We start from the raw sequence: 25,398 nt of genomic DNA, 5'->3' as shown, positions 1-25,398 counted from the left end.
AGACATTGTGTTAGGCATTTTAAAATTTTATTTATTTGTTTTTAGAGAGAGAGCAAGCGTGAGGGGGGAAGGGGCAGAAGGAAAGAATCTCAAGCTGACTCTCCGCCAACTGCGGAGCTCGACACAAGGCTCGATCCCATGACCCTCAGATCATGACCTGAGCCGAAATCAGGAGTTGGACACTCACCTGAGTGAGCCACCCAGGCGTCTCTGTGCTAGGCATTTTATATGTGTTATCTTTTTTTTTTTTAAGATTTTGTTTATTTATTTGACAGAGAGAGAGACAGCGACAGAGGGAACACAAGCAGGGGGAGTGGGAGAGGGAGAAGCAGGCTTCCCGCCAAGCAGGGAGCCCGATGTGTGGCTCGATCCCAGGACCCCGGAATCATGACCTGAGCCGAAGGCAGACGCTTAACGACCAAGCCACCCAGGCGCCCCTTACATGTGTTATCCTAAGCAATATATTTCCTTGCCTAGAACTGGTGCTTAGTAGTTGTTGCATGTGGTAAGGTAGACAAACCTCTTGATATCTGTGGGCTCTGCCACTAATTCACTGTGTGACTTCAGGAAAACTATGAGCCCTTCTGAGCTCCAGTTTTCTTTTCTGCAAAGCAGTGAATGATTTTTAAATACTTCTGGTTCTAAAATTCCGGAACTCTGAATCAATTCTACTTTTTCATTCCATAACTTTTACTTCTGTAGAGTAAGACTTTTCTCACCCTCTGAATTCTAAGTTCCTGTAGGATCTCGATTTTGGTTTATTGTTTTCTCACATCTTAATAGTACCTAGTCTGTTCTCAGCATAGAACATAACAGCCTCATAGAGGTGTATATGGAGATATATAAATTGAGATCTGTCCAAGGGGAAATAATCCATCTTCCCAAGAAGCTGTACTTATTGTTATATGTTACCTTCCTTTGGAGATGACATTCAAATGTAACTTAGGGCTACCTCAGAGATATCCGTACTCAGCACCTTTAGAAGCTTTTCTGTAGTCAGAGATAAGTTGTTGTTTTTTTTTTTACGATTTTATTTATTTGACAGAGAGAGATAGCAAGAGGAGGAACACAAGCAGGGGGAGTGGGAGAGGGAGAAGCAGGCTTCCCGCGGAGCAGGGAGCCCGATGCGGGGCACGATCCCAGGACCCTGGGATCATGACCTGAGCCGAAGGCAGCCGCTTAACGACTGAGCCACCCAGGCGCCTCCAGAGATAAGATTCTTATCCTTAAAGCAAAGTTCTGGTCACTGCCTAAGCATCTCCTCCTGTGCCTGAATACAGAAAGGTTTTTTTTTAGGAAAATTGTGCTGGGTGCCTAATTCCTGGCCTGTAGATAATGCCGGATATGGTAGGGTGTTCTCTACAGGGAGCCCGTTTTTATTCTTCACCCTATCTCTTACAGGACAATCAGAAACTCACAGATCATTCCATAGCTTTTCTGAATCTTTAAGGAATTACTTATTAGCAAATGAAGTTAAAAAAAAAGAAAACTAGAATTCTTCCAAACCCATGACTGGCTTATGCACAAAGCAAAATGATTCTGAAACTTTGACTTTACATCTGTCCTTTGGAGAGTTCAAGAAGAACAGTACCTTAAATACAGATCAAATGGGAGACTTAAGCCAAAAAGCATGTGAACAGGGAAAGATAATAAGTAACTTTTAAAATAGTTATTTAAAAAAAATAAAATAGTTATTTTTAGCTGCTATTTTACATTCTAGGGGACTAGCAAAATTCACTTCTTGGGTAAATGGAGCTTTTGCTTGTGAAGGAAAATAAAAGGCTGGCCTTTTGCGGTGGTCAGTTCATATGGAAGGAGGTTTGACAAGGAGAATTACATTGCTCAGAATAATATAATTTCAGAGATTGGACCTGAAGAGCTCGGGAAAGAGATGGAGAAGGAAGTCTGAGCAAAATGGCAGCAATAGGCCCTGAGCAGAAAAAAAAGTGAGAAATTCCCTGTGTTGAAAATGGCCAAAGAACTTTTAGGTACTTATATTTCCTGTCCTATGCTGTATTATTTTATCTCCTCTGTTATTCCTTGACTTTCATTAAAAATCTGTTGTAAACAATCACGTGTATATAATGGTGCTTGGGAAGTAAATGAGGGGACAGTGGTTGCAGCTAGGACGAAGTGGAACACAGAGAAGGCAAGTGAGATGTGATCAAGAATCCTTTCTTAACCTTGGGGAATATACCTGATATTAACAGATTGGAAGAATTTAGAAACCTGGGGCACTTGAGGTCATTCCAAACAATAAAGCCGGATCCCAAAGCAGGGGAAAAACTCCCAAACTGTGCAGGGTCCGCACAGATGGGTCCACGGGCTTTTGGTTCAGTTTTCTTCAAGGAAAGAATATAGACTTGAAAGGAAAGAAAGACTCAAATATAGAGAATCCATAGAGAAAATTGGAGACCACCATTAAGAACCATTCATCCGACTGGAGAAACTGCATATTTAAAAACAATAATAACAACAAACAGAACTCTCTAACCAGTTCAGATGTCGATCTGTGCATTTCTTAGTAACTGTCACCATGGTAGCAAGGCAGTTGACAAGGGTGCCTTCTTAGCACAGGACATCCAAAGGGGAGAGATAACAGCTAATCATGTACTGTCTTGTACCTTCTTTATTTAATTGTACTGACCCTGTATTCCGGACTATTAGCCTCTGACACTTCTCTCCCTAATAGTGTCAAGCACAATGCTGGGAATATATTAGGCACTCAAACATATACACTGATTGGCTGAATTAAATGAAAGCTGTTTCTGCTATGTCTTCCTTTCCAGTTTATCTAGAGAGTGTCAACCAGCCAGAAATTTGATTTTTAAAATGGTTCTTGCATTTGTCTGGGGGGATCAAAACTAGGCCGTTTTCTTTTTTCTTTTTTTTTTTTTTAAGATTTTATTTATTTATTTGAGAGGGAGAGAGAGCATGAGAGGGGGAGAAGGTCAGAGGGAGAAGCAGGCTCCCCGCTGAGCCAGGAGCCTGAAGCGGGACTCGATCCTGGGACTCCAGGATCATGACCTGAGCTTCAAGGCAGTCGCTTAACCAACTGAGCCACCCAGGCACCCAAAACTAGGCCGTTTTCTTGATTGCACTGGCCCAACATGGATTTCAGGTTGGGGGGTGAAAGGACGGTGATTAGATATTCTCAGATACTGAATTATTGGAAGACTAACACGGGAGTGGTAAGTAGGAAAGTGTAGGTAGAAACGTCAGACCGTTCAAGGCCCAGAAGCTTTGCTAGGACTTGCATGCAGCGCTGTTTCCTGAGTACAAACACAACTTTGGCAGTGGTTCCTGCAGTGTTTAATATGAGGCCTGGGTGAATACCCCGAGGACAAGGAGTTCCACCATTCTGGCTTCAAACTGAGAAAGCTTTTTAAGCCCCTAACCCCACTTTACACCCAATTCACACTCAGCCTGGGAAGTCTCCTTACCATAGTCCCCTGAACTAATGATAATCTTTTGCTCTAGTCTTTTCTCTAATACATTCTTACATTTCATTTTCATTGTCATCTGTATAATTGCTCTGCATTTCAGTTACTTCCATTTCTAAATGTTTTGTTACTTCACATTTTCTTTTAAAAGTATTTAAACATAGACACACCCTCTTTATTTTAATAGCCAGCATGCCCATGTTTGCTGCTTTAAAATCTGAGTTCCTACAGTTTCAATGGATCTTCAAAGTGTGCCTACCTTCACTTGACAGACTGATATTCTAATCATGTTCAAGACTGAAATCAGCTGCAAGAATTTGTCTTTGGAATTCTTTAGCAGTAGCTTCCTGTGGATAAAGCCCAAATTTGGCCAGTTTGGTGGGTCAGCCACGGAGGCATGATTATCATAATGCTGTCATCCTCTCTGGGACAAACTGAGCAGGACCAGCCTCGTGTGCAAAAGCTACAGCAGTGACGACTCCCAGAGAGGAACAGGTTAAATCCTTACAAACCTGCTAAGGAATTTGACCTAGTTCCTTGAAACTAGAGTGGAACTTGAAAGTATAATTGATCGCAAATGTGTTTCTTTCTTCCTCAAAATTACTTTTGAACCCCTGTGAGACAGAGAGAAAGGCATATCTCTTTGCATAGATTCAGACCACCCCGATTGATAACTGGACTAATTCCGTATGAAATTTGGGGAGCAGACAAATAATGTGGCTTCGTTTTGTCAAAGGAATGGTTAGGCCTCTAGTTGTGAAAGTCAACAACTACAGAGTTGATGTGGTTATAGATTCAAGTCTCCTATTGATTTTTTTTTGCCAATGTGTTTAGTGCAATGGTAAGCACAGGTGCTTAGTGAATGTTTGTTGAATGAGTGAGTGAATGAATGAATGAAAAGCTCTTCATAGTCTGACTCCTACCTACTTTTCCAGTTGTATTTGTATTTCCTACTGTCTTCCTTCCTAAAAAAAATATATATATATATATATATATAGAGAGAGAGAGAGAGAGAGAGAGAGAGAGAGAAAGAGAGGCACCTGGGCGGCTCAGTCGTTAAGCGTCTGCCTTCGGCTCAGGTCATGATCCCAGGGTCCTGGGATCGAGCCCCGCATCGGGCTCCCTGCTCCGCGGGAAGCCTGCGTCTCCCTCTCCCACTCCCCCTGCTTGTGTTCCTGCTCTCGCTGTGTCTCTCTCTGTCAAATAAATAAATAAATAAAATCTTTAAAAAAAGATTTCACTTTAACAAATAAACATTTCCTGCTCATGGGGAGCCTGCTTCTCCCTCTCCCTCTGCCCCTCCCACCAGCTTGTGTGCTCTTTCTCTCTCTCTGTGTCTAATAAATAAATACAATCTTTAAATAATAAATAAAATAAAAAATATATATAGTAGTTTATACTCTGGCAAAATGGCCATTCTGTTTGCTAAAAATCTCTCCTGAGCTTTCCCACTTCTGTGCTTTGTTGTTGCAGTACCACCACCTAGAATGCCCTTCTCTCATATCCCAGACTGTTTCTCATCTCAAATGCCACTTCCTTCATGAGAATTTTACTGATTATTTCAATAAGAGAAAAGCCTTTTCTCCTGATAACTCACAAAACTTCAAACCTCTTGGTCATTTATTATCAACCACCTTATGTTATAATTATATATGTTATAATTATTTCTGTGGTTAACCTCTTCCCATTGCTATATAGTAAGCTTCTCGAAGATGGGCACTGGGTCTTCTTATTCTTTACAGTGACTAGCACATAGCTGATACTCAATAACTAGTTGCTGAAATAATTATAGTAATTAATTTTTCTAATGCTATACTATGAACTCCAGCAAAATTTTAAATCATTTTTCTTAATAAAATAAAATGTTTTCATATATTAACCTTATTCTACAGAACTAGATTGGAAATGTATCTTTGTCAACATTTTCTTTCTAGTCAATTCTGTAGGAGATTGGAGCATTCATTTAGACTCTTGCTTTGTGTTTTAAATGATCATGGACTTACTTGGTTCTTTTGTTCCTTTAGTGACACCATTAGCGTCATTAAAATTCATGTCTTGTGCTCTTCAAAGAAGATCTTTTGAGTATTTTTTCCTTAAGTATGTATATATCATTGAATTCTTAGCTCCTCTGATAATTCATTCCTTCGTTCTTGCCTACATCACTAAAAGGTGGCAGTTCCATCTATTCATCCACTTGCGTACGAGACAAAGGTCTTCGTAGAGTCTTAGGGCTGTACTTTCTGCATAATATTAAACGTTTTTTTCTATAGATGACCTCTTCTTGACACATAATGATAAAACCAAAGATTCTCTTCCTTTCTTTTTTTTTTTTTTAAATTAGGTATCACCACTTGCAAGGCATAAAGAGAGGGGAAATGGAACACAAATTATCTCAGAATTTAGCCTGGAAGTCATTTGAGAAACTAACCTCTTGAAAGCAGAAACTCTGCTATGTGTTTTATTTCCTAAAATTTTTAGTCTTCCGGAAGAAGGTTTGTAATATCTCACTTGGAAGATTCTAAGGATTGAAGACAAAAGATATAAAGAGGTGGATAAGATTGTCCTTTACAAAATTTGGGACAGTCTTTATTCTGACCAGTAAATGGGTAGCAGTCCTGGGTTACAACTTTCCTAGGCTCTTAAAAGCATTATTCCTAAAATAAGTGCTCCTCCAGTCAAGCTTTCACCAGTATTTTATTTTATTATATTTTATTTTACTTTTTTTAAGATTTTATTTTATTTTATTAAGTAATCTCTGCACCCAACATCAAAATCAAGAGTCACATGCTCCACTGACTGAGGTAGGCAAGCTCCCCTTTTTAAAAAAAGATTTTTTTTTTTTTTTAAGTAAGAAGAAAAATTTAGACTGAAGAATTTCAGCTAACTAGCCAGCTGGTCTAAAAAAAGAGAAATAGACAAAATGATTGCTTCCTTGGGAAGCTTGGCTGGGGCCAACTGAAGGTCTTCACAGCCTGGTGTCGCATGCAAGAACCCAATACTGGAAATAACATGAGTCTGAGTGTATCTGAGCATGTGGGTTGAGTTCCTGGCTTTAATTACCAACCACCAGGTCAACGGGAGTTTATCATTGCTTACATCACACATCTATAAGACAGCTAGACCCCCTCACCCGCAAGTCCCAACAACAAAGTCCCGTCTGACTAGTCATCTCCCAGCTCTTCTAAATTGAATTTTCCAAGTTTAAGTGGCTGAATCCACTAGTAGGCATCTGAGAGGAACCAGTTTATCTGGTATCTATAGCAGAGCTGGCAAACCTGCAGGACCAAGGAGTCTGTAGCCTGTTAATATTTATTCTTTAACAGCCTTATTGAGATATCATTCACATACCATCAGTTCCCCCTTTTAAAGTGTACAATTCATTGGTTTTTAGTATATTTACTGAGTTGTGCTACTATCACCACAATTAATTTTGTAACAGTGTCATCATACCCCCCAAATCCCACACCCATAAGCAGTCACTTCCCCTGTCCCTTCTAACTGTAAGTAATCACTAATCTACTTTTTTCTTTATAGATTTAGCTATTCTGACGTTTCATGTAAGTGAAATCATAACAATATATGGTCCTTTAGGACTGGTTTCCTTCACTTTGCATGTTTTTAGGATTCAGCCATATTATAGCACATCAGCACTTCATTTCTTTTTGTTACCAAATAATTTATTTTATGGGTGAGTACACTCTGGTTATGAGTAATGCTGCCATGAACATTTGTGTATGATATTTTGTGTGGATATATGTTTTCGTTTCTCTTGGGTATATACCTAGAAGTACGATTGCTGGATCATAGGGTAACTCTGTGTTTAACCTTTCAAGGAGCTGCCAGACTGTTTTCCAAGGCTGCTGTGACATTTTACATTCTCACCAGTAATGTGTGACGGTTCCAGTTTTGCCAAGAAATGCTATTATCTTTTTTATAAAGCCATCTAGGGGGTGAGAAGTGGTATCTCCTCGTGGTTTTATTTTGCATTTCTCTAATCTGAAGCCAGTTTTTTTGTAGTCTAAAAACTAAGAATGTTTTTTTTACATTTTTTACATGTTGAGGAAAATATTTCATGATACATGAAAATTATCTAAAATTTAAGTTTCTGTCTCTATAAATAAAGTTTTATTGGAATATAGCCACACCCACTCATATGTATTGTCTGTGGCTGCCTTTCTCACTATAATGGAGTTAAGTATTTACAGCAATGACTGTATGGCCTACAAAACCTAAAATATTTACTATCTGACTATTTACAGAGGAAGTTTACAAACCCCTGGTCTTCAATATAGTTGGGCGAGACCAGAGGATCTGGGCTAAGAAGGAGGAAATAGGACTGCCCAGTGGGAATGAATTTTTTTCTTTCTCTTTCTTTCTTTCAAGTAGGCTCCACACCCAACATGGGGCTCAAAAACTCACAACCCTGAGATCAGGAGTCACATGCTCTACCAACTGAACCAGCCAGGAGCCCTGGATTTTTTTTTCCTTAGTAAAAATAGAATGCAAGCTGGCAGAATAAGGAGAAAACACCGGGATATTATGGAACTTAGGTAGACCACTGTATTTTCACCCGAATCATTATTATATGATCTTTCCAAATCTGGGCTCTCCCCATCTTATAAATTTCTCTTAGAATTCTATTCCTAATCTGCTACTCTGATTATACATTGTCAGAATCCTCTAATGTTTTCCCTCACCCGCAGACTCTTAGGACCATTTAACCAGGGTCCTGCATGATCTGGCAGCATCTTAATTTTCCAGCGCTCACCTTTCTTCTCTTTTTTTAAAGATGTATTTATTTATTAGAAAGAGAACGCGAGCGTGCGCATAAGTGGGGGCGGGGGGGGAGGCGGGCGGGGGGGGGGGGTTACCTAGCACAGAGGGAGAAGATAAGCCAACTCCCGACCGAGCTAGGAGCCCAACTCGGATCTCCTTCTCATGACCTGAGCTGAAACCAGGAGTCGGATGCCCAACCAACTGAGCCACCCGGGGACCCCAACACTCACCTTTGACTAGACCTTTGACTAAACCGCCAGATGGAATTCCAGGATTCTGTGCTTTCTTTTTTTTTTAAGTAGGTTCCACACCCATTGTAGAGCCTAACATGAGGCTTGTACTCAGGACCCTGAGATCAAGACCTGAGCTGAGCCCAAAAGCCTGACACTTAACCAACTGAGCTACCCAGGCTCCCCCAGGATTCTGTGCTTTCATTCATACTTTCTCTTCTACGTGGAATGCTTTTCTCTTTTCCAAATCCTAGACATTTTATTATTGTTATGGTGAAATGTTTCAAGCATACAGAGAAATAATATAGGAATATCTGTGCACTCACCAACAACCACTGAGCTTTGTCAGATCTTACCATTTTCCATGTTCTGTAATTTTAAAAAATTATCAAATACTTAGATATCTTTAAAACCTCCTCAAATACCAAGTCTTTTAAATAGGCCTTCTTGATGTACCAATCAAAATTAAACTTTTTCCTATGATTTCCTGTAACACTTTCTTTGTGTCTCTATCATCTGACCTGCCCTTGCAAAATATTTTCTTTGAGTATTCCTTACTATTGTCATTCTCATAGTGGGGTACAAAGATTATTTTAGGTAGTCTAAGAAAAGGACATATAAGAATATAAAAACTGTGTTTATTTAAAAATGTACATTAGAAATATATGTACACACAAGTACTTGAAAATATATATCTAGAACATCAACTCCGTGATTTCCCAGATATCCTTTAAGACATGGCTAAAGTAGGTCAATAGAGTAGAAAATTATTGAGTAAATAATGATGTTGGAAAAATATTAAGTAAAAATACAGATGATATCGGGGCGCCTGGGTGGCTCAGTTGGTTGGGCGACTGCCTTCAGCTCAGGTCATGATCCTGGAGTCCCGGGATCGAGTCCCGCATCGGGCTCCCTGCTCAGCAGGGAGTCTGCTTCTCCCTCTGACCCTCCCCCCTCTCATGTGCTCGCTCTCTCTCTCATTCTCTCTCTCAAATAAATAAATAAAATCTTTAAAAAAATGCAGATGATATGGCAAAAAAATTGAAGATTGTACTCAATTTAGCTTTGAAAACTTAGCTTATTAGAAGAGGGGCCCAGTTTTATTTATTTTTTGTATGCCCTAAGTACCCAGCTAACTCAGAAAAGATGCTTATTAAATTGAATTGATTTCTCTCTGGGATGAGATCCTTGAAAATCATATGGAACCTCCTAAACCTTTGACAGACCACGTAAGACATTTTGCCCACATCAAATGTCCCTGGCACATCTGCCAGAGAGACAGATGGTGCTTTTTCCCCCTTTCCCTTTCCTGTCCATTATGACACATTGCTCCAGTCAGGGCTTGATGAAGTATGAAATAATGCTGGTGATAGTCCTGTTCTGAAGGAATGAGGACTCCAGCTTGCCAGAATGCTCTCATCAGCATCACTTCAACAGACCAATCTCAACAAATTTCAGTTTGTGGACCACTTTAGTTCTTGGATCTGGTCCACTACACACACACACACACACACACACGCACACACACACACTCTACGCTCAGCATACTTTATGTTTTAGAGAAATATTTCTTGGTCTCCTTAAAATTCACTGTTTTGTGGCATCTTTTCATTATTGTTAGCACTGAACCATCCGAAGTCACACTGGCAACTGAATTTAGTCTTGAGACTTGGCGATGAGGAATCATTTTGTATAACCCAATGCACGACGTTAGCCAAATTATGTCATACAGTTACAAAACTCCTGTCCTGTCTTCCAGCTTTTCTGAGTAGATGTGGCTTTTTGAGAAGTTTCGCTCCTCCTACCCTAAAATGACCTTACGTGCTCTCAGATATCAGGGGATCCTAATTGTGATGAAACCTTTCACTTTGTTTCCTTTGTTATAGCCTGCTTTCTGAGGTGGTATTTGGAAGAGTGGGGAGTAGTGGGAACCCCTCAGGCCACTGAGTCACAAAAGGAGATCAGAACATGTCTGAAGTTTGGCTTGACCCCCCAAAGCTTCACTCATATTGGACTAGATGAGCATCTGGGAGAAGCCAATGACACTGCTATATATGGCTTTCATGTCTTTGTTTCCTAATTCTTACTGCTAAGGCACGAGTCTTTGCTGATCTTAAAACTCCATGCCAGGGGGTACCGGGGTGGCTCAATCATTAAGTGGCTGCCTTCAGCTCGGGTCATGATCCCAGGGCCCTGGGATCCTGGGATCGAGCCCCGTGTCGGGCTCCCTGCTCCGCGGGAAGCCTGCTTCTCCCTCTCCCACTCCCCTTGCTTGTGTTCCCTCTCTCCATGTGTCTCTCTCTGTCAAATAAACAAAATCTTTAAAAAAAAGAGAGAGAGAAGTGTGAAAAGTGATAGCAGGATACTGAACTCAAGAGCCTATGTTGTACATTCTACCATATTCATTTTGCAAGAGGAGATGGAGTTTCAGCAAAACAGCATGCATTATATTAACGATACTAATTCATATTTAATTTTATAAACTTTTCCATCATAAATCTTTGTTGATTTAATAAGAGCATAAGGAGTTTTCTTACACCTATATTTATGTTAGTACATATTAAAGAAGCATGACAACAAGAAATAATTTAATTTTGAAGGTCCACAGGAATTTTAAAAGTTTAAGAGTCAATTCTGCTTAGAGGAAAGTTTTGCTTTTCTTTCTGTCTTCCTAACCCAACTACGCCCTCTGGTGGTTGTAGTTGCTAACAGAAGTAAAATACTCCCTTTATAAATGTGTCCTTTTCACGTTGGTTTGTGTGTCAGCCGTGCAGCAGATGGAATAATTTCCCTGTAGAAATAGTGTTATAAACAATGGCAGTTATTGCAGGATAGCCCACGAAAACCCACCGTGGCTCTGTGTCACTTGATCTACAACCTCCTCCCTTCTCCACCGCCTTTCTTGCTGGCCAAACAGATCACCATATGCACAGTCACTGCCAACACCACTACAACTCTGTCCCCATCACTTTCAGGAGTAGAAAGAGGACAGAAGTGAGTTAGTGCTTTGGTCAATTCCAGTATCTTTACTTACAGGCATAACTTCTGCTCTAAAACCCCACAGCTCTCGTGGGGCCTCCAGAGGAGAGGGCCACCTAGAAGGACACTTAGAGGTCCTCTTTGCCTCTTTCGAGAATCTTGGGGCACATAATCTTGCTTCCTTTTCTTTTGCCTTTTTGCCTTTGGCTTTTTTTATCCAGAGCCCCTCTTACTTCTTCAGGGTCAGAGTCACCTTCCAAGAAGAAAGGCAAGAGGAAAGGAAAAGCAGACTAGAACAAAATGGAAAGAAAAGAAAATCCTTTGACTCAAGGTTTCTCCAAACCCAGAAACCATCTGATAGCTAACCAATAAACCTTCAAACACCTTGTCTCTCCGTGCTTGAAAACCTTCCCTCACCAGGCCCTTCTAAGCACTGGCTCGATGAGGAAGGGCTGAGGTGAGACACAATCTCAGCCCCCCTGGTGCACATCATACCATCAGCACTCAACGTGAGATCCTAAGGGGCCCTCCCTGGTAAGGGACAGTGCCGATGTGGACCCTGCTGTGTCTGGACAGATAGAAATCCTGTTTTAAAGGGACTAGAAGAACTCTTTGGAATATTACTGAATCCATTTATAGTGACAAAAGGGAAAATTTATACGATTTTAACGAAGTAGGAAAAAAGAGCAAGAACATACAGACAAGTGAAATGCTTTGGCTAGAGTACCTAACTGGCGAATGACTGAATTTGGAATTACCCTAACATTGACGTTTAAAATAAATGGAAATGTTCTTGATTGTTTTGTTTATCTATTGCTATTTAATAAACCACTCCAGGGAGAGTGGGAGAGGCTTCGGAGCTGGCCAGGAGACAAACTGCTGTCAAGGGTTTTTAAATAGGGAGAGGTTGCTACCTCTCCCAACTTTCAAGGGTACAGACTTTTAGTTGTAAGATGCAGGTTTGAGAATCTCCTGTATAACATGGTGACTCTGGTTGATAATACCATGTTATATAATTGAAACTTGCTAGGAAAGTGGAACTGAAATGTTCTCACCAAGAAGACCCAACAGGAGAATACGTAGTTAATGGATGGATGGGGGAAATCCTTTCACAATGTCTAGGCAGATGCAGTCATCACATGGTACACTTGTAAACAGCTTACAGTTTTGTCAGTTGCATTTGGAGAATGAAAAGAAAGGAGAAAACCCAGAGATTTGTCAAGTTTCTCTTTTGAACGGTGGGATGAATGAAGTACCATTCCCGGAGAAGATTGGGGGAAGAACAGATTTTTATTTTGGGGAGAGGCAAGGAAGAAAATATAAAATTCCATTTGAACATGTTTAAGTATGTTATGCCCACTCAGTAATTGGTTATTAAACTAGATAGTGTAAGGTTTACTCAAACTGTGCAAGAATAAGCCAGGTTATAACAAAATGCCACACCATCTGGGAAATTAGAATAGACGATTAGTATTTAAAGAATGAGTTCATCAAGCAAGTTAGTGTGTCTGTTAGGATAATAGCTATAATTTATTGAGGGGTTTTTATTTGTTTGAACCATATGTAATTGTGGATATTGACAATGCCATACGGTTTGTCCCAGTACATAGTAGCCACAGAATTATTTGTTTATATATATGTGAATGACTATTAACAAAAACCCTTGAGGTAGACTTTTTCTTACAAGTGGAAGTTGTGGAAGAGGTTAAATAACCTGCTAAAAGTCTGATGAGGAATTACGCAGGAAGGAATCCAAACAAGGTCTTTCTGACATCGAATCTGGACTCTAAGCCAAAGTTACATTACTGAGATTTCTAGCCAAGAAGCTGTGCTACCTTGCAAATGAGAAAAGCTTCAGACCCCAGATACACAGATAGGCAGATACAGGAGTGCTTGGTCTGACTGGATGGAGAATTTCTGACTGTCTCCCTCCTACAGAGACCCAAATTCAATTAGACCTTACAAGCCGGCATTGCATTTTAGAAGTAAACACAATGAACAAAAAGAAATCAGATAGTTAGCACTATTAAAAGTTGCTCAAAAATTTCCATCAAGGGCGCCAGGGTGGCTCAGTCAGCTGAGTGTCCACCTCTTGATTTCGGCTCAGGTCATTATCTCAGGGTTGTGGTTTCAGCTCCAGTGATTATTTCAGGGTTGTGAGAAAGAGCCCCAAGTTGGGCTGTGCGCTCAGCAGGGAGTCTGCTTGAGATTCTCTCTCCTTCTGCCCCTCCCCCTCTTCGTGCTGTTTAAGTCAAAGGCTAAAAAAAGTTTACATGATTAAAACGCTTTCTGTCTACCCTTGGAAGAATATTTTCCACACAGCTCTGGCATTGATAATATCAGTTAGGTCCAATAGTCCTTCACGGCGGTAAGCAATAGAAATGGTCACTTGGGAATTAAGTCACACTCCTGCTAACAGAAAATTGAATTTTTAAATTTAATAACCAAATGAATCTGTTCTTCAATGCTATATTGATCAGGGGCTCTCTGAGTATAGTAGCTAGTCCCCCAACTGGTCCAAAAAAAAAAAAAAGCCAGTACATTTATTTATTTAGTTAGTTAGTTAGTTAGTTAGTTTTAAAGGCCAGTACTTATTAATCTGTAAGTTCTTAGCCAGCTTTGATATTATTTTAATAGTAATAATAATAATAAATACCATGTACTGGATCTTTACTACATGCCACATACCATGCTATGTGTATTAACACCATCTTTGCATAAAAGCTCCTAACAACCTCATGGGATAGGTTGTACTATCTTTGTTTTGACTGAAGCATAGAGATATTAAGTAATTTCCCAATGTCCAAAACTAGTGCAGAGCTGAGATTTAAACTCAGCCATTTAGGGGCACTCTGTTGGTTAGGTGGCTGCCTTTGGCTCAGGTCATGATCTCGGTCATGGGATCGAGTCCTGGTTCGGGCTCCCCGCTCAGTGGGGAGTTTCTTTCTCCCTCTCCCTCTGCCGCTCCCCCTGCTTGTGCGCCTGCTCTCTCTCTCTAATAAATAAATAAAATCTTAAAAAAAAATAAACAACCATTTAAACTGGATTTCAACTCATTTAAACTCAAAACCCATGCTCTTACCCACTCTTTTGGATATGTGTGTACACATACATGCACATATATGTGATTATATAAAATGGTAGAGCTGATTACGTTGAGTTTACTTTTAGTGCGGGTGGCAAATGGCAATGCTTATATATTATAAAAGTGGTCAAAGAGTCCAGAATCTTCGGCCCAGCCTGAAAACTAGCTATGTGTGCTTGCTTTTTTGATGATCCTTTGTATTTGTGGAAAGTTATATATGTGATTTTCATATTCAAAATTTTTCTACAATTAGATTTCCTAAAAGTAATTACTTTGTAGTGGAAGTCAATATTTAGTCAATCAAATGTGTTCTGATCACTAAGAAAGATGGATTATTTAGTGATTTTCTTGGCTTTGGCAACAATGCAAAAAACAGTAGGAAAGAACTGTAGCAACACCTTTAAAGTGTTGATTTTGGGGCTCCCCTCCCACACTGTGCAAACAAATAGACAAATGCTGTAAGAAAATCAAGTTGACAAATATTCAACCATTAGCTTTCAAGAATGCCACTCAGGTAGCCCTACATGGAAAGATGCAGATGCCTTCTGACAAGAGCTTTTGCTCCCACAGCTTTGATAAAGTATGCTCTCAGAGAAAAGAGAACAGTGGGAGAGGAGAGGCATCAAGCACCTCAGGCACGTGGGAGGGAAGCCCAAACCCTCTCTGCAGTCGGTGCTGCTCCTGGCCCAGCGCCAGGGCACCGTTTAGAAGCTGAGGCAGAGCTGAGTTCATCCTCTTTTGTCATTCGGTGGGTTCCACCATTCACCAGTGGTCAGCCCACTGTCCTTCATTAGTCCAGTTTGAAGTCTTGTTGCCTTTGTCCCAGGATCTTTTCATATGCTTCTGATTGACCATCTCCTGGGAGCAGTCCCTCATCTAACAGTCCAGAACACTCATAAACGCCATTCTACTCCCCCCATCACTGCCCCCAGAGTGGAAACGAGAGGACTTGTAGTCCTTGATGGGTAATAGTGGAGGGGGCTTGGACGCTTTGTGGGGTGATGTTGGTGACAGCTGAAAGGGAAATGTTTGGTCCAAAGAAAGCAGGATTATTTGGAATCCATGTGAAATCATCCACTGAGCCGGGAGAGCAGAGGAATGCACTACCCCATCACAGAGCGTTAAGAAGTGGGAATGTTAGAGCTGGACAAGAGCTTGCAGAACATCTCGTCCCACCCCTCCCCATAGCAGAATAGACTATTTGTTGGAGGTCAAATAGCTGGTTAACGGCTCAGCCGCAACCAGTAATCAGATGTCATGAGTGAGTTTAATCCTCTCTCCAGTGCACAGCATGGGCACATCTGGTTCGGGAGCTCTTTCTTTGGGGTTTTCTCTGATCCTCTTTCAAGGCATGGTAAGTCAAATAGAGGACCCACTTTCTAAGTTCTTAGAAGCCCAAATTCAGTATCTCACAGTGACACCAAAGTGAAGTTTTCGTTGGATTAGTTTATTGCCATAAGATATAGCGAAGGCATTTTTTTCAGTGGTTGGGAGAGTCATAACTGCTTATAGATGATTCTCCTCCACAGAGACTCTCTGAGACTGCTTGCACTAGCCCACAGGTGCCTGAAACTGAGCACGAGAATGCATTTAATTGTGTTGAAGAAAGTCCAAGCTTCCCTCCCCATAATAAATGAGGACCTGACCTTCCGTATAGCTCTGCCTCTGTTCTTCTGTTCATTCTGTCATGAATACTTATTTCACTAGAATTTTTACAGGTGGAGAAGGAGGGTGTTCTACCTATTACTCAGCATTTCTCTAATGATCACTTTGTAAACCACAGTTTATCTTTGGACATTTCAGTGGCTTTATACCGCTCACCGTTATTACACCAACAAAACTCATCAGGTTGCACTTTCTACATTTGCTCTCCATGGGCTTCTGTAATCTTTGTAGTATTTTATTTTTGGAAACTTTTTTAGAGAAACGCTTGTTTTTAGCACCACTTTGCATATGTCCATGTATTTAAACCGTTTCTTTTTTGTGGCAGATAAAAAACTCTAAGGACTTCTCTTACAGGTATTGTTAGAACATTCAAATAAAATCTGTTTATAAGACACAGGGATAGCCAGATATTAAACAAATCAAACAAGTTTTCTCATAAATATTAGGTTGACTCCTGGTTAATATTTTAGATTCTTGTTAATATTTCACACATTGTTTCTGTTCAACTAACTTGGGAACTTCATGAAAAAGTTGAATGGTAGGTTGGGTAGGAGGGTACCACAATGGGAGCCTTTTTTCCAAGGCTGGCATGTGAATAAAGTACCTGCAAATCATAAAAAGAAACAAAATATCTTTAAAAATAAGAATTTCACATTGGTCACATCAGTACGCATACACTCACTGGCGTAGGGCTGTTGGGTATGGGGGTCTAAGCCATAACATTCGGCCAGCATTTTCAGTCATCTGATCTCCCCTGTTGGGTGACCTAGAAGATCTCTGACGTGTGCCTTTCAGCTCATTGAGACACTTTACTACAGCAAAGGAAGTGAATTTCATTAATAATATATCCATTATGAAGGCATTAGTAGGGAAGTCAGGACTGTCCTCACCGCAGTGTGGGCTGAGGCTCCTGCTTCTTGTTTCCTTGGGCAGTACACAGGAAATTGAAATAAAAGGGTTGGGGCGCCTTGGTGGCTCAGTCATTAAGCGTCTGCCTTCGGCTCAGGTCATGATCCCAGGGTCCTGGGATCGAGCCCCATGTCGGTCTCCCTGCTCGGCGGGAAGCCTGCTTCTCCCTCTCTCACTCCCCCTGCTCGTGTTCCCTCTCTCGCTGTGTCTCTCTCTGTCAAATAAATAAATAAAATCTTAAAAAAAAAATTGCATTGTGTGATACATGCCACAACATGGATGCACCTTGAAGGCGTGATGCTAAGTGAAAGAAGCTAGACACAGTAGGCCACATATCATGATTCCATTTATGTGAAATGTCCAGAATATGCAAATCCACAAAGAGAGAAAGTGGATTAGTAGTTGCCAGGGGCTGGGGGGGGAGGGGAGCATGGCATGTGATTGCTTACTGGGTACCAGCTTTCTTTAGGGGTGATGAAAATGTTCTGCTATTAGACAGTGGTGATGGTTGCACAACATTATGAAATGTATTAAAAGCACAGTTTAAAATAGTGAGTTTCAATGTATATACATTTTACCTTAAAAAAAAAAACGAGGAAAAAAAATTAGGTTGTGTGGACCAATTCCCAGCAGGCCAAACAAAACCCTTTTATAGGAGCCAGAGTGGAACCTATGATGTAAAACCACATGGAGGAAAAACGGGGTCCACAAATTGGGCTGAAATGTTTTAAAAAGCCAATCTAGGGCCATAATGTATGCCTCCACATCCTTTTATGTCTGCACCCAAACTGGGAGCAAAGCTATGCCTGCTGCACCCTTTTCATCGTAAGTCAGACGCAGGCTGGGTTTTTCCTTGATAGGCGCTAATGCAGAGCTGAGCGGCTGCCAGCCTGTAAATAGAAGGAGGAACCCCTGAGGTGCAGAACAAGCTGGCTGATGAACCCGTGCTTGTTACTGCTCTTCCTTACTGTTTTGTTCCTGAGGAAGAGAGGGGAAAGGAAACAAACAAAAAATAATAACCACACTCGTTAACTGTTTCTCCTTTATCAATTGTTTTTTACCCCCCAGTGCTTCAAACTCACAGTCCCTAATTCATCATACCCTTCAGTAGGGTTTGTTACTCTTGATTCCTCACAGCATGTTAAAATCATTACTACTTCTGTGAGGTGCTGGCTGCGACAAAGACAATGAGTGAGAAACAGTTCTTCAAAGAGAGTTTGAGGTTTCATTAGTCTTTTCTAGCCTGGGAATACACAGTGGTTCTTAGAGCTCCCCTAAACCCTACCTTACCACAGATCCAAGTGTGAGATACTATTGAAAACAAAACCAGAATTGCCCATCTTCATTTGATCTTCTACATATTGGGCCATGTTGCAGTTCTGCCTGAAAATCAGAAATGAGTGGATTTTACTGCAGATTAGATTCAGACTTTTCTTACCTGCATTCTTCTCTGTAGTCATTCCTAATATACTCAGCTAAAGTCTTGCTGTACTGCAGGTAGCTCTTGAGGATTTAAAATTGCTGATACAACAGAACTGCTTGGCTGGGACTTAGCAACTGAAATGAAGCTGAAAGCCCCTTTACCATTTGTTTCACAATACTGGCCACGAAAGTGATCTAAACAAGAAAAAAGCAGTTGCATGTAGGCCGCATGCCACCCATAAGGCACCTGTTTCAGCTGGGGCCTCACCTCTAAAGCTAGGCTGAAGTCCTCACCACCCCTATACCAATATTCTTGCACTGTTTCTCACTGAAATGGTACTCAGAGAGCACCAGACCATAGACCAATTGGGTTTACCATTTGCCCCCCTCTAAGCAAAATCAGAATGAATACTGTCAAGGAAATTTGATTCCAATGTAAAAGGAGAACATTGGATAGAAGGGGAGCTTGGAAAGGTCCATGGCCTCCTCCAGGACGGAAGATGGTTTCTCTTCTCTTGTACTGTGAAGGACAAATGGCCCACAGAGATAAACTTCCTGGGACTTTCAAAGAGGGTTCCTCCAAGGCGCTGGTTCTCAAAATTTAGTGTGCACAAAAATCACCTAGGCAGCTCAATACACATGCGTAATCCTGAGCCCCACCTCAAGATATTTACCATAAACAATTCTGATGGCTTTGTTCCTCAGACAACACCTTAAGAAACACTAAGTGAGAAAGCAAAGAAAACCAGGCTTGACACAAGCAAGTTATGTTGATGTTCCTGGTAGCTGGGGTTTTCATCGAGAGTACATCTGCTATCATTTCTGAGGGGGATATTAAAATGGAAATAGTAGCAATAATGTGAAGTTATTGAGTTGCTGCTTCTCACACACACAAAAAGTCATTTACAACAGAACCAAGGGGCATCAGGCTGGTTCTGTTGGTAGAGCATGCGACTCTTAATCTTGGGGTCGTGAGTTCAAGCCCCCACACTGAGTGTAAAAAAACAGAACCAAATAACAAAAACCAAGAACAATGGATTCCACAAGTTTTTGTTTGTTTGTTTGTTTGTTTTTGAGAGGGGCACATTTTCAAACAACTATGCATAAGTGTAGGCTACTATAAAAACAGAGGGGAACTCCAGTGTCCTTTCAAGCTCTAATCAGGTCCCTTTGCATGCCCATTAAATTAGTATCAATAAATGTGTTGCCTTTTCTATTGATGTTGCTACTGGCCCTTCTTAAGTAGGACAGGTGGTTTGGAGTGGTTTCACCCCAATTCAGATCTGTTTACACATATTGACTAAATATGGTGTCAGGCAAACACAGATTGAGGTTGGAGAGTCTGGAGCGGTAGAACAAAGCAATGACCATTTGGGGATTAAATTTTTAACTTCTTTTGCATCTTGCTATAACCAAGCAAGAGAATCAGAGCTGACTGACATGCAGGTAGATTCAATGATCACAACAGTTTTCTTGCTTGCGCCTTTCTCTCAAATGGCCTGTTTCTACCCATACTCTTTAGAACGGAGTTAATATTGAAGTTGCAACAGTTTTAGTTGTCCTTTTGCCACCTTTCCTCCTGGCATACATTATGGTCACAGACTAGCTTCATACTCAGTTCCTTTGGTGAACCAACCCTAGAGGTTGATAAAGAAACTTCCCTGTGGCTTGGAGTCTTTACTACCCCCAGACTTCACACGTCAGTTCAGATGTGTGATTATAGGGTCTGCAACCACTGCAGAGAAAAAGTAAGGGTCTTGCATCTTGCACATAAGAGCTTCTGTTGCCATGAATGACTAGAACTTTATGATACTCCTTGAAGGGAGCCAGCGACTAGTTAGCGTCTGTGTGCTGCTAAAGGAGCCAAGTCCATGGGCTCAGTCTCTGTATAAGGCAGCTGGACGTAATACTGACAAGTGTACCCTCTGGCCCTAACCAGATTTTTGTAAACACATGTCACAGGGATCTGGCAAGAAAATCTACATTCCCAAGGACATATTCAGCATAACTATAGAAAATAGCCCAAAGTAGGGAACCGCTGATGGCCAATAGAGGCATGTTTGTATATGAAAAGAGAACATACTATGTCATGTCAAATCCTCCATTAGCAATGAAAATTTAGTTTGGTTTACTACTTTTTGAAGAGATCTCCAATCAAATGTATGATTAAATGTATGAATATATGAATGAATAAAGGAAAATTAAGTTTGGGGAAATGAGAAGAGATTAAGGGATGAAACTTTTATAGAATTAATTCAGCAGGGCGCCTGGGTGGCTCAGATGGTTAAGCGTCTGCCTTCGGCTCAGGTCATGATCCCGGGGTCCTGGGATCGAGTCCCGCATCAGGCTCCCTGCTCCTTGGGAGCCTGCTTCTCCCTCTGCCTCTCTCTCTCTCTCTCTCTCTCTCTCTCTCTCTCTCTCTCTCTCTGTCTCTCATGAATAAATAAATAAAATCTTTAAAAAAAAAAAAAGAATTAATTCAGCAGATATTTTATTGAATATCCGTTATGTGCCTACCACAACAGACATAGCTCCCACCCTCATGGCACTTGGAGTCTGTTGGGGGAGAATGACATTGTGTCAGTCTTGACAGACTAGGTTGTACTGTGGTAACAAATTTCATAAAATATTGTAACAAATTTCACAACAAAGGTTTACCACTTGCTCACACTGTATGTCCCTTATGGGTTGGTGGGGGAGGGGGGGTTCTATTCATTGTAGTCACTGAGAACTGTATGGAATGCTGCCAGTCACCATGCCAGAAGGAAAAGATAATGCAGAGAAGCATGCACTTGCTTTTAAACCTTCTGGCAAGAAGTGACACAGGCTACTTATGCTCACATTCCATTGGCGAAAGCAATTAACAAAGACCTACCTAATTACAAGTGGGGAGGGAGGTACAATCCTACCATGTGCCTGGAAGGAGAGAGAGCCAGAATATATGTGGGCATTAAGGGCTACCATAGGGAAGAACCAAATAGTAACACCAACAAATGCCCACTGCAACAGTAACAAGTCCTATGAAGGGAAGGAAGAAGACACCAAGCTCGGACTATGTGTGCCAATAATGGGGGATCTGATCTAGTCAGAGGTGAGAAAATCATCCCTCCACCCTGTCCCAGGAAGGGGCACTGAGGCCTGAAGGATTAGTGGAACAAGGAGGGAAAAGCATTTCAGACAGGCAGGAGGACCAGTGAAGGTCCTGTGATGGAGTTGGGGGTGTTGGAGGTTGGCAGTGATTAAGAGGCCCACGTAGGGAGAGTGCGGGACTAGATGAGCTTTATGAGAGATTTAAAGCAAGGCATGACATAATCAGATTTTTTTTTCTTAATAGATGCCTTTGACTAGTTGGTGGGAAGATAGGGACAGACCATGTAGATGTGATTGTAATGTCAAGGACAGAGACAGTGGTACTATGGACTAAGATGGCGGTAGCCAGGACAGAGTACCCCAATGAACCCAAGTGTTAATTCATACTCACCAACTCATACTTGTTGTTTAAGATAAATGTTCAGGGGGCACCTGGGTGGCTCAGTCGGTTAAGGAGCCTGCTCTTGATTTCAGCTTAGGTCATGATCTCAGGATCCTGGGATCCAGCCCGGCATTGTCAGGCTCCCTGCTCAGTGGGAAGTCTGTTTAAGGAATCTCTTCCTCTCCTCTGCCCCTCCCTCCTGCTCACTCTTGCTCACTCTCTTTCTCAAATAAATAAATAAATCTTTTTTAAAAAAGACATGTTACTATTTTCACTTACTTATACAGCCAATATTTTAATATATTCTGTTTCCTATAGAATATATTTTAGGGTTTTTCCTGAAATGAAGATCACATTTAAAGAGATCATTTCAGGGGGCGCCTGGGTGGCTCAGTTGGTTAAGCATCTGACTTCTGATGTTGGCTCAGGTCATGATCTCAGGGACATGAGACTGAGCCCTGCATCAGGCTCTGTGCTGAGTGTAGAGCCTGCCTAAGAGTCTCTCTCCCTCTGTCTCTGCCCCTCCCGGCTTATGCTCTCTCTCTCTCTCTCTCTCAAAAAAAAAAAAAAAAAAAAAACTTTTTTTTTTTTTTAAAGGATCTCATTTCAGTACCTTAAGCACTCAGGCCCCAAATATAAAAATGCTTTATTTTAATTAAATAATAAAATCATCAGATTTACATTTTGCTTCTGTTTTATAAATGACTACTTATAGAGAAAATTTGTATTTTATTAATTAAGCACAAGAGCACCTGTTTAATTAGCTGTGAGTGGTGGTCTTGTTTTTGCTTCTTGGTACTTACTATGGGAGGATGACTTTGTAGGAAGGACATCATCCGGCTAATAGCAAACTTTGTTGATCCCCATCCAAGATTTCCCTGAAAGACTCAAGGAAATAAACAAGTTATGTTCATGAAGTCCAAGTTGTACATGAAGATATTCATTCTCTAATACATTTTATCTTGATTAATGAACTCTCTATAATCAGTATTTAGAAAAAAAGTTAAAAATAAAATCAGTATTTAGGAAAATAAACTAGATGAGTACTTAAGAGCAAAAGTAGTATCATTTAAGTCAGCTGATTTTGGAGACCATCTCTAATACAAATATACTAACGGTATATTATTCATATGATATATAATCATAGGTATGTAATAGTCGTATGATACATATAACAATCATGTAATATAATATGTATGATAAAAATATATATTGTACCTGCTGAAAGACAAGAAGTATCTCGTATAAAAGTGCCATAGCTGTATCTGTATATTCCACAATAAGCTTCTGTAACTAGAATTTTAAATAATAAGACAATATAATTGGCAGAGCCAAAAAAAATGGTAATTTCTCCTGGTTACCATTAGGTACTTATAAAAGAATTTTTGATTAACTGAAAATAGAATGAATGGGGTCAGGTTTCCTGTTCTGTTTGGTTCAGATATTCCGCCCCCCGCCCTGCCGCAAAAAAATGGCTCTCATAAAAAGACTACACATTGAATAATGTCTAAGAAAGTGGATCAGGGAAAGAAGATCCAATGGCCCACAGAATGCTAACACACAAAAAACTGCACACTTGATTTGCAAAATCATTCAGATCAATAACCCTACATCCTTTCAAGACTATTGAAATATGTTCCCTAGAGTTAAGGTGGGAGATTCTCTAGGAAATTTAAGCTTATGCCCAGTGTGAACTACAATTCCCTCTGTAAAATGGGTAAATATAGGGCTTAGAGACTTTTCTTTTTTTTTTCTCGCAAGAACTTCAGTTAGGCTGTTTTCTAGCCTCAAGTAACTCTTCTAGCCCATACACCACTTGGTGCATGAGAGCTATGCCTGTGGGCATTGCTACAGGCCAACACATCTTCCCTAACAGTATTCTTTGCAAGAAAGAGCTTTAGTTTGAAATCTCCCAGTCTGTTAGACTTTGGAACCAAAATGTATATGATCTGCTCATGGCTGCACTAATAGCCCAGCTGCAAAAGATCACCAAGTCCAAAAGCAGCAAACTCAGACCTATCTATTCTGCCCACTACATATTTTTATATGGAAATACCATGGGCAATCAAGTCAGCGAATCCAAAACGAAATTCACTGTTTCCCTTTTGAACCTACTCTTCTTGCTGTAATTCTTATCTGACACCCAGGCCAGAATTTAAAGTCAACTAATCTTCACAATTTTTTTTTCACATCAACCTGTTGATGCAATTTCCTAAAAATTTCTGGAATCTGTCCTCTTTACAACTACCATCGCTTTTCTTTTCTTCATTAGCTTACTCAACAAATATGCATCAGACACTGTACTAAGTGTTGGGGATACAATGGGGAGCAACAGAGACATGGACCGTGCCCTCATGGAAGATAGTGGGGGACAAACAACAGTCTAACAATCAAATAAATAAATGCCTCATTGCTAACTGAGATAAGAGCTCTGAAAGAAGAGTACAGAAAGTTAGGAGAGCTCTAAAATGAGGGCCTAAGTCTCGTTTCGAGGGTTGAGGATCGCTTCACTCTGGCCTCTGTCATTCCTCACCTGGACAACTGCACTAGCTTCTTAGCCCCGCCTGAGTCTCGCTTCCATCCCACTCTCCAATCTCTAATGCACTTACTCCGCTGTTGAAAACTGTATCATAGATACTCCACATAGTCTCTAATATTCATATATATGAATAGGGCTATAATATTCATACAGATGAATATTATATTCATGTTGTATTTAATTAACGTCTGTCTCTCTAACCAGACTATAAACCAGTGAGGGCAGAGGTGGTGTCTGTTTTGCTTCTTGTTGGGACCCCAGTGCCTAGCACACTGTCTAGCTCATCATAGAGTTTCAATAAATATTTATTGAGTGACTGAATACATCTAAGAGTTTTCTAAAACATACTCTAATTGTATGTTTAAGAACTATCAAATCATATCCCATCCTTTAAAAAAAATTGTGTTGTTCTGCTCAAAATAAACTAATAATAAGCTGATTTATTCTCTCAGAATATGTGCTTTCTAGGTAGTCTGATATTTCTAATGTTTTAGTAAAACCTTAGAAAAACAAGTAATTCTCGCTGAGTTTGCACTACTTAGATAAGGAGATGGTAAACTAAGGCAAGAGAGTTAGCCCTAAAATCTTTTAAAGATTGCTCTTTTGGGCACCTGGGTGGCTCAGTCGTTAAGCATCTGCCTTCTGCTCAGGTCATGATCCCAGGGTCCTGTAATTGAGCCCTGCATCAGGCTCCCTGCTTCTCCCTCTCTTCCTCCCTCCCTCCTGCTTGTGCTCTCTCTCTCTCTCTCTCTTGCTCTCTCTCTCAAGTAAGTAAAATCTTAAAAAAAAAAAAAAGTGCTTTTTTACTATTTAGGCCCCTACTGTGGAATTAGATATACATAAATATTTTGTATAGAGACAAACAGATTTATCGAATA

General features: G+C 40.6%; 1 protein-coding gene across 1 annotated transcript in view; it reads right to left on the bottom strand.

Annotated features, from left to right (window-relative positions):
- Window positions 1-16,655: 16,655 nt before the first annotated feature.
- C9H12orf56 (chromosome 9 C12orf56 homolog) overlaps window positions 16,656-25,398 on the bottom strand; it is a gene marked incomplete at its 5' end in the record, with an annotated part of 88,203 nt that continues 79,460 nt past the window's right edge. The window contains 4 exon segments of the mRNA XM_027594291.1: window positions 16,656-16,782; window positions 18,526-18,704; window positions 22,785-22,859; window positions 23,200-23,274. Coding sequence (XP_027450092.1) covers window positions 16,656-16,782; window positions 18,526-18,704; window positions 22,785-22,859; window positions 23,200-23,274 — 456 coding nt within the window.

This window comes from Zalophus californianus, chromosome 9, assembly GCF_009762305.2.
Source record: "Zalophus californianus isolate mZalCal1 chromosome 9, mZalCal1.pri.v2, whole genome shotgun sequence".
NCBI lineage: Eukaryota > Metazoa > Chordata > Mammalia > Carnivora > Otariidae > Zalophus > Zalophus californianus.
This window is presented reverse-complemented; position numbering and strand designations above follow the sequence as displayed.